This window comes from Eretmochelys imbricata, chromosome 18 (assembly GCF_965152235.1).
Source record: "Eretmochelys imbricata isolate rEreImb1 chromosome 18, rEreImb1.hap1, whole genome shotgun sequence".
In the NCBI taxonomy this organism is placed as follows: domain Eukaryota; kingdom Metazoa; phylum Chordata; order Testudines; family Cheloniidae; genus Eretmochelys; species Eretmochelys imbricata.
This window is the reverse complement of record NC_135589.1, coordinates 19,021,564-19,031,390: the sequence shown is the minus strand read 5'-3', so window position 1 is coordinate 19,031,390 and position 9,827 is coordinate 19,021,564. Positions and strand designations below refer to the sequence as shown.

At 46.7% G+C, this 9,827-nt stretch overlaps 1 protein-coding gene and 1 long non-coding RNA gene across 2 annotated transcripts in view; one reads left to right on the top strand and one right to left on the bottom strand.

The window, feature by feature from the left end:
* Nucleotides 1–508: 508 nt before the first annotated feature.
* LOC144276760 (uncharacterized) lies at nucleotides 509–3,988 on the top strand. Its single transcript, XR_013348331.1, has 3 exons — nucleotides 509–583; nucleotides 1,343–1,476; nucleotides 3,679–3,988. It is a non-coding gene; the product is annotated as an uncharacterized LOC144276760 (long non-coding RNA).
* A 1,613-nt stretch (nucleotides 3,989–5,601) lies between these two features.
* The window catches only part of PLCH2 (phospholipase C eta 2), a 284,031-nt gene continuing 279,805 nt past the window's right edge, over nucleotides 5,602–9,827 (bottom strand). Inside the window, exon 22 of the mRNA XM_077837140.1 lies at nucleotides 5,602–8,631. Coding sequence (XP_077693266.1) covers nucleotides 6,887–8,631 — 1,745 coding nt within the window. The 3' untranslated portion in view covers nucleotides 5,602–6,886. The remainder of the gene's footprint in view (nucleotides 8,632–9,827) is intronic.

Genomic DNA, 9,827 nt, shown 5'->3' with positions numbered 1-9,827 from the left:
AAGCTGATAGGCAGCACCTTACTATATGGAGGGGTTGTACCTCAATACGTCAGGAGTGAGGTGTAACTTGTTTGTACCCGTGTATAAGAATTTACCCCTGAGAAGTTGTCTTGTCACGCTTAGGGGGCAGCGGTAAATCCCACCGCTGACGGAGTTATCCATTGTCAGGGAGCACATATGTACTAGCAGAACTGTACACATCTGATCTGGGGAGCGAGAAACTGTGTTTCGTTTGGCAATAAACCTGGATGAGTGCCTTCGTACCTTATCGGAGTCTATGGTCATTGGGGGTTCTCTCGGGTCTGCTGTGTCAGTGATCTGCAGAGCCGGGGCTGCACACAGAGGGAAGACACCCAGGCAGCCGACTGTTATCAGCACTGAACAGAGCAGAGCACCACACCGGTGACGTCTGACAACACCCCTTCTTCCAGGAATCTTGGCCCACCACCGTTCCTAGGGTGGAACTCTGCCTCCAGCCTTGGCTCTACTCAGAGACCAAAGCAAAGAGCGAATTCCTGCTGCCGCTCGGCCAGCTCCAGATCCTTCAGAGCTGCCTCTACATACACCTTTGCGTAACAGAATGGTCAGTTCAAGTGCATGAGCCAAAGCCCATTGAAATCAATGAGTCTTTCTAGTATCTTCAATGGGTTTTGGATCTGGCCCTCCATTGAACAGACAGCACAAGGAATGACAAGAGACCATGGTGGATGAAAGTAGGGGCAGGAAGAGAAAACGCTCAAATGTTTTCTCATTCTTATGGCTGCAGTGCAAGGGTCAAAGAACCCTGAGAAGTGGCGTCAGCCACGGCTCTCTCCTCCTGGCTCCCCTGCAGGGGCAGTCCCCAGCTCCTGTGGTTGGCACAAACACCTTTTTCCTGCAAGAGGCTAAGAAGATCATCCCTCCGTTTGTTTTTCACTCTCTGCTCCCAGGAGTCAAGCAAGAATCCAAGCAACTGGGGAGGGGGGGAGTAAGCAGCTTCATGCTGGTTCTTGTGAAATTTTATGGGCTATAAGAAGATGTAAATTATGTGTAAGATTCTTCACAGCTGGTGGCAAGTAAGGGATAATCAGCTAATAAGTAAAACCAGGGGCTGCTGCGCATGTTTGTGCTTTGCCAAAATGAGTTTTTAAAAATACAATCAAGTGCTCACCATCAGCAAGGCCAAACACTGAGCTACACGAGGGGCTTGGAGGACAAACACTCAGCCAAACCCTGAGGGGGAAATAGCTTGTAAAGTGGAACCACTGGTCCTAGTCGCAGGGGTTTAATGAATTGAGCAGCATGCAAGGCCTCATGGCAAGAACTGAGGGCAGGGGAAAACTCTTGCTGTCTCTCCACATAGGCTCCTGGCTACTCAAGGCAATGCTTTTGCCTCTTCCAGCAAGCTGCAGTGCTGGGTGCATGTGATGCCTTACCAAGAGGAGCTAGGAGGGACGAAGACCAGAGCATCCTGGGAAGACCCAACTGCTGTATCTGGTACAAATATGGGGATGGATCAATTGATGATTCCTGTTCTGTTCATTCCCTCTGAAGCATCTGGCACTGGCCACTGCTGGAAGAAGGATACTGGGCTAGATGACCTTTGGTCTGACCTAGTGTGGCCGTTATTATGGGCTCCAGACCAAACCATTTCTTTTTTGGTGTTTAGAGGGATGAAATATTTTGTTCTAAAGGTGTGGGTGATATCACAGCATCGAGGCAAAATACTTGCTTGCATAGGCAACCCTGCAGGGCAGCAAGGTGACTCTAGATACCCATTACCTCACGCCTGCTCTTGTGATTCTACCTCACTCCCTTGTCCCTTTGCATCATAGCAACAGGTGGCGAAGACCCTATTTTCTTTCCTGGGAGACAGACACAGCTGCTCAAGGCCTCCATTCCCCATTGCAGTACTGGGGTAAGAATACATTCCTGGGATGCTGCAAGACCTAGACAGGGCATAGAATAGAAATGGATCCAACTCACAAAACTCAAATCCAAGTTTCCTCAGAGTGGAGAGGTGCTTGGATTTGGGATGTGACGGATAGTCCAGCCTTATGTTTACCTAGGGCCCAGCCTGCAAGGTTGGGTCTAGGTTCAGATCCATATTATAAGAGGGGACCTGGAATTTGGATTCAGACCCATCTGTGGCAGTCTGAGTGTCTTAGGAGACAGGTGCTGTATAGAAGCGCAAAGCGCTGGCTTCTGCTCTCTTCTGACAGTTCCATTCTCACGCTGTGTTAGTCACAAACTCTGGAAAATTCAAATACTAATAATGGAGGATTCGCTGAGCTTGGGGATGGCGGGAAGACGCATTTCCTGGCATGCGATAACTCTGCAGCTGCACGTGCAGGTGGCCCATTCGCAGAGGAGATGGAAAGCAAGACAACAGAAGCTCAAAGAGCAGGATATAAAAAGCAATGGATGTGTAACACTATTTATCTCCTACTGTGCCTGGCGGGTGCCAGGGTCTCTGAGGAGTGGATTAGGAGAGCTTCACTGAGTTTTTATATACAACACTGCAACTCTCACCAGTGTAATGTCCTCACAGTGCTGTCTCTCTCTCTACATGCCCTTGGAGTAGCTTTATTTACTTTGGGCACAGCTGACCCGTATCACTAGTCTGGCTTGTGCCTCAGTAACAGCAACATTGTTAATACAGTTCCATCTGCAAGGCCAAGTTCTGCATTCTGTTACCCCTGTGCCAATGCTCAGATATCAATGGACTGGCCCGGGTTCGACTTTGGGACAAATTAGTAGACCATGAGGTTTGCCTGTTAGTAACTGAGGATGGAATTTGACCTGCAGGGTCTTAATTAGTGATGATGATGCTTGAGCCAGAACGAACTCCACCTCTGATCACAAGTGGAGGTTTCAGGATTGGTGGTTGTCATTTTTTAAACGTGTAAACCAAGTAGGGTGGAGCTGGAAGTCAGTGGAAAGTACTGAACCAACATGATGCTATTGTAGGACTCACATCTCAGAGCAGAATGGCAGTGTCCTCTCTCTGGCCTTTCCATTATTGGCCTTGTGGAAGGATGCTGAATTCACCTGCCCTTGCTGCCTACTTCCCCTCTGAACGCCTGCTGCCATTCCATCTCTGGCACTTGCCATTCTGCTGCACAACAATCCAAATGGGGCCCAGCAGAACGAGGTGTGTACAGTATCTGCCAGGGCTTTGGGTTGTTACATGGAGTTAACAGTATAATGGGGGTAGTTTCTTATATCTCCCCGATAGATCTCTGAGGCCAGAGAGCGCTGTAGAACCACTTCACCTGTTATAGGAACAGGAATGTTTGCAGCTACTGATCATTCATGATTATTATTGATTACTTCAGATGTCCAGGAGTGAATGATACTGGCAAGGCAGGGGGTGTCCCGTGACTGCTGCTAATTACAATAATCACCATCATCTGACAGTTAATTTGTGCTCTATTTGTGGCATCCTCCCTTTTTAAAAGTCGATTGTAACCTCCATTGGGCAGGGCCTGCCTTTTCATTGTGTCTGCTGGTATATTGACGGAAGGGGAGATTGATCAAAGGCACATAGTGCAATTAGACGCCCGCCAACTCCCAGTGGAAGTCAGTGGGATTTGGGGACCTGGCTCCCGCTTGTACCTTAGAAAATCTCCCCCACCTGTCTCACAATTTTTTAGGCAATACAGTGGGTGACAGCACTTTCCTGACTTCCATCCGCAGATCAGCTCTGGACAGCAGCATCCAACCAACCGAGCAAGAATGCAGAATAGGACGCAGAGAAACCAGTGTGCTAGCCAAGAAGATTAAACGCAAGGAGAGAAATTAAGGCGGCTTATTAAACTTCTGTAGACACCGTGAAAGAAAATCCCACTAGAATAGATACTTGAACACATCATTAAAAGTCTTCTATGTAGCAGCATTCACTGTCCCCTGGGTTTACTGGAACCCGGCGAATCGTCCAAATGTGCTTAAGAGACAGTTGCTATAGACCTACAAGCAGGTGACAAAATCCAAATGAACCAGAGGGTGTTAAAACGATATGCAGGTTTCATATCTGTGAAAAAAGCCAAGTGGCTGGAAGTGGTTCATGGTTTTGACTTTCATATTGTGCATTAGTTAAATAAAAAGGTACTTAATCAGTTGAATACAGAGAACCAGATTATGAAACTAGATTAAAAAAACCCCAAACTAAAATGCATTTTAAATGCCTCTCCCCATTCCTTACCTGAACCCAGCAGGGGAGCTTAAAATAAACTATTAACATTCTTAAACTGACACACTCTGCTCTATGGGTTTCTAGTTTTAAGTACAAAAACATACAGCTTTTCAGCCCAATGATAAATGGCATTAGAGTCCAACTTGGTGTCTTGTGAATATTAATGGGAGCTGCTTTGTGTTGGTGACAATGCGGGACGAGTCCTGGCAAGTCACGCATTCCGCTTTGCCAATCGGCATTATTCTTCAGAGATTCAAAAGATCCCGTTGGGCCACTTCAATAAGCGTTACCATAGTCCCTGTGCCCTGGGAGTCTAGTAAAACTTTTGTCCAATTGGCATTTGGAGTGATAAGATTTCCATCTGGGGATATTTAAGGATGCTAGACTTTGCTTTATGATAACATTTCAATGTCACTTTAAAAGCTCTGTCAGAGAAGTTAGCCCCCCTAAGCTGTCCCTCTATGCATTGTGATCAACAAGTCACTAGTGATCATCCGATAAGGTGGCTTTATGATCCAATATCCAGGTCTGAAATGCCTGTGGCCAAATTGACCCCGACTATCTGTGGATCCGACTCCATGAGTATTGGATACCCTGCAACACAAAGCAGGTGGATTGTCCTTCCAGTGTAAATAGCGTGAACTGAGCAATATGCACCTTGCTGCACACGGGGGTGGGAGGGGCATTTTTGTATGAAACCTACAGAGACATGAAAGAGCAAAGACCAAGGGCCCTCAGCATCAGAGCAGAGGTTTGCCACTCTGTCTTCAGTCAAGCTTAACCTCACTTCCACCACTGCTCCACAGAGTAAACAGTCCACGTTTACCTCCCCCCGTTCTACTCACCACGCGCAGCTTCCGTGGGCACGGGACAGCTCTTACAGATGAACGCTCCAGAAGGCTGCAGCTGCCCAGGACTGTATCTCGTACCTTCTAGCCGCAGGCTCCAATGCAGCAATAGAGACCCTCCGCCGAACAGCTTGGCAGCCACTGAGGACTGCTACAGGAATGAGCAAAATCTCAGTGCCCTCAGTGGGAGTCTTCCATTGACTTCAGTGGACTTTACATTAGGTCCTTGGTTCAGGCCTTTATAGAGGGGGAAGATACAGGGCCACCTAGAATTGTCAGCTAGAGGCACCCCCATCCCTTTTGAACCCACACACCCTGAATAATGGTTGTGAGGATATTGTGACACAATGGGAGGCCACCCTCTAACCAGAGTGGGCTGCATTTCGGTGGAGCTGATGGACATAAGTTGTGTGGGATCCAAAATGGGTGGCACCTTGGAAAGGTGGTCCATTAAATGGCATGTATCATGGAAGTGGAAAACGGGAAATTAGGCACATTTCCATAACAATCTTATAGGGAGCATAAGAAATCCCGGGAACTTCTCTTGTTTGGCTGCAGCTAAACAGTCTGGAAGCTGAAAAAGGTTAAATGCTTTTATTTGAGTAGTGTCAGACGGCTTTACAAATAGATTTTAAAATTTTGAACTATCCAGAGAGGAATCGTTACAAACAAAAACAAAAATACCCCCAATAAAAGGGACTAGGCAAATAAAATTAAAACTTTAGCTCCATTTTAAAAACACATCTCAACAAACATTCTCCTCCCACACCAATAAAATGTACATCTCATCTCAAACAACAAATGATAATCCTGACAAAAATAAACTAAAAATAAAAAAGGTTAAAAAATGAAAAAATTATTCTGTTTAGGTTGGGTTTCATTCTAAATATGTTAACCTAAAATTTGTGTGTGTGTGTATATATATATATATATATATCTTTTTAAAACATACGCTCAAAAATCTTGCATGGCAGTGCATAACAGAAAAAAGTAAAATTCATCCTGAAGGTGCTATGTACAGCAGCATGGTTAAAATCTCACCTAAAAGGGTCAATTCTCTTTTCAAAGGAATAGTAGCATTCATTTTAACTATTGCAGAGCTAAACAAAGTCAATAGAAGACATTTCCTGTCTGTTTTCGAGCACCTTCCTTCTCCCCCAAAATTAGGGTTCTGAAACAATAACTTGACACAGTTTGTATATATAGACAGACTGGGTTAAAAGCACTGCTTCTGAACATGGAGAGATTTCTCTTCCTCAGCTTAAAAGAATGAGGCATTGGGGACTTTCATTGGAACATACAAGACCAGGCTGGGCGGTGGACTCTGCTGGCTGGATTATTAACACAGAAAAACAGCTATACTATGGTTTTGACTATCTCAGACTGCCTCAGCCTCTTCAGAAAAACAGCCGGGGGCCAGATTTTAAAGCCAGGCCTCCCTTTATGGACCTGCACTTTGCGGGAGCAAGTAGCTGTGGGCACCACTAGTGTCACACAGAGGTTTACCTGGCAGGCAGAAGCAACGTGGCTTGAGTGCACAGACAACTGAAGGAGCAAATTGGTGGTCAGATAGAAAAAAAGGCCAGAGTAGAGGCTGCCAAAACAAAACAAGCCACCCCACAAAAACCCCAGGCCCTTAAAACTGTAACCGTATCTGCAAACTGCTGACTCCACTGGGCCTGCCCTAATTTTGGATGTCCAATACGCTGTCATCCATCTCTTCACAGCCAATCTCTTTGGTTGCTTTATCTTTAAGGGGGGCGAAGAAATGTTATCATGCGTGTGGACATTTCACACCTCTCGGGTTTCCAAGTTTTGCTCAGACTGGAATGTAAATATCGACCTTGTTCAGTGTTTCCCAGCATTAGAGTTTCAGCATGAAGAAGACCTCAGTGTCCTGGTTAAAATCCGTTTGGTTCTTTAGCTGGGGTGTCAGCAGACGGGGGGCAGCTGAATCCGTACAAACTCCTTTTGCAATGCAGCAGGCTCCCTCGGGGATCCCCCTCTCCTCAATGGGGCTCCCATTGATCTGGCCCAGGCTCTGCAGCCGTTGCCTCTCCTGGGCTTGCTTGGCTCGATTGGCAACGTACCGCACCCTGCTCTGGCTGCGAGAGGACGACCTGCGGAGGAGCAAGCCCTCCTCTTCCTCCTCGGATTCAACTGGCTCGAGGCTAGTTGGGGAGGTGATGTCGTTTTCCTCCTGAAAGGTTGTCAGCTTCTTCAGCTGCTCGGTCAGTTGGTCCTGGGGCTTGGCCGAGGACCTTATACCTGAGGAGCGGCGCTGCTCTCGCATCGACTTAGTGACGAAGCTCCTGCTGATGCTCCGGTACTTGCTTTCAAAAGTGCACGCAATGTCATCGGAGGTAAGATCCCCAAGGCTTTTGGATTTTGCCTGGCTGGTCCCTGCTTTATCCTGGGCTTTGGACTTGACAGAAGACTGTTTGAGACTTTCCATGTAGAGCCTGCTCCAGGTATGCCTCCTTGGGATGGAGGCTAATGCATCTTGAGGTACCCTGGCCAGAGGCCTGGCGTGCAGCTCATCAACGGACGTCTGGCTGGCCCGCAGGTTGGGATTGGATTTGCTCTTGGTCACTATTGGCATTTCATTACCAGATGTCGTAGCAGACCGGGGGCGCATGCCCTTTCTCACAGCAACGGTCTCAATGTTTTCGTGATGGGTACCTAGGTCTGGAAGGCTTTTGCGAGCTAGGTTGGGCAGAGAGAGGTCTATCACAGTGTCGTTGGATGACATGCTGGAGGAGGAAGACATACTGTCCCGGTGACTGCTGGAATCTAGCTTGTTCCAGATCTGGTCATGAACAGTGGCATCAGAGTACACTTCTGCTGCCGGGGACAGGCTACTTGGATTTTTCATTAAGGCTGAGTAGTCAGAACTCTTGTGCCCTTCGTTCTTCGACCTCCTCACTAATACGTGAGAGCTGGTCAGAGAAACAGAAGCAGTCGGAGCCCAGGCAGGCTGGAGTCTCTGGAAAGCATCTAGAGGCAAAGTCGGCTGGGTGCTGTTATTCAGGTGGCGTGGTCGTGGTGGGCTGGTTGTGGCACCATCCTTCTGGCTTATGGATATGGCAGCGCAGTTCACATCTGGTAACCTTTGATATACACGGTCTTGTTGCTTCTGGCAGCTTTCAGTGGAATGGACTGAAGTATCACTCAGTGCCAACATCCCCCAGGTTCGTTGAGGATACACTGCCAAACCAGACTGATCTTCACCACTACCATGGGTTTTTTCCCAGTCACCCCCATCTTCAAGTGGTCCCTTTGTGCTTCTACTTTTACCTTCCTGGCCCAACGTGCTTGTGGCTGCTGTCCCTGGAGTTACGAGCACTTGGTCTTTTGAAGCCAAGCCTGCCTGTGGTTCATGAGCAAGAGCAGCTTTCTCAGGCTGGTCTGTTGGGCTACTTCCTGCCGATCTAGATTCACTGGAATGATGAGACACAGACCCTTGTTCAGAATCGCTGCTGGGGTTAACAGGCAGAGGGATACAAGAACCAGCATGTTGTTTTTCATTGGCAACGATGGGTTCTTCGGTCATAGTTTCTAGGCTGCATAAAGAAGTGACTGACCTCTGCCTTGAGAGCTGGCAGACGCCTAATGGGAGGGAGAGAAAAAAAATACATGGGCAATGTAAAGGTTAATCAAACTATCAACAATGCTGATTCACTTACAGATGCATATTTTACTCAATATCCCTTTGCTATGAAAACTGTCATTTGTCAGAAATGTTGGCCAGGATTTTCAAAAGTAACTCGTCGTGATGTTGGGTACCCAACTGAAGACATGCAATCTTCAGAAAGCGATGAGCATCAATGAGACACACAAAAATCACTAGTCACTTCTGACCATATCTGTAGCATGTTACTTCACTGATTATACAAATCCAAAGAAGCAAAACAACCCTGACCCCATCCCCCATCTGTTTGAACTGTTCTATCCTTCAGCAGCACTGAGAACGGCCAGCATGAGACAAAAGTCAGAAGATCGCTGCTTGACCAGCTGGTGACGTGTTTGGCATCCATTGTAGTTCAAGAGGAAGGTGGTGCAGGGGCAGTGGAAGAGATGAAAACCAAAGTGATTTTTAAAAAATCCTTTTCAGCTATTTGCCCATTTTGTTACTTATCAGCAAGCACCACCTTATTTTGACAAATGAATTTGTCATTTATTTTTCAAAGACCACACACGAAGGCATGCCGATGAAAACAAAGCTGACAGTCCACTCTTGAGAAGTCACTGGAGTAGCCAGTTGCCTGAACAAAACAGATGCTCAGGTTATATTCTTTATCCTGTATATCCTGACATACAAAACAATCATGCCAAAAAAAACAAACACACAAACAAAAGGCTGCCCGCTGACCAAAATGCCAACATGCTCCAAGAACTAGCAAAGCAGCAGAAAGAAGCCAGGCAGCAGGTTTAGGAGTACAAGGAGGAGGTAGTTATAAGATGCCTGGAAACTAAAAAGGAACCCGGGCAACACAATGCTTGCATCAGTGACACTCAATAAACAGTTACCTTGAACTTGCTTGTCCTTTCAGTTCTTAACTACAGAGAGAGAGTGTGCACGTGGAGGAGGATAGAACAGAGGAAAAAATCCAGTTAATTTACGGAAGGCAGGAGCAGATAAAAGGATCGATTAGTGGGGAGGGAGAGGGAAATAGACACAGATAGTAATACATTTCTTGTAGGATCCTAAGAATTTTTGACCAACCAGAGCACACAATGGATTGCATAAATTGGACCCAGACCAAAGGTTTTTGTTTTAAAAAGAAGTTGGAAAATTTGTAACT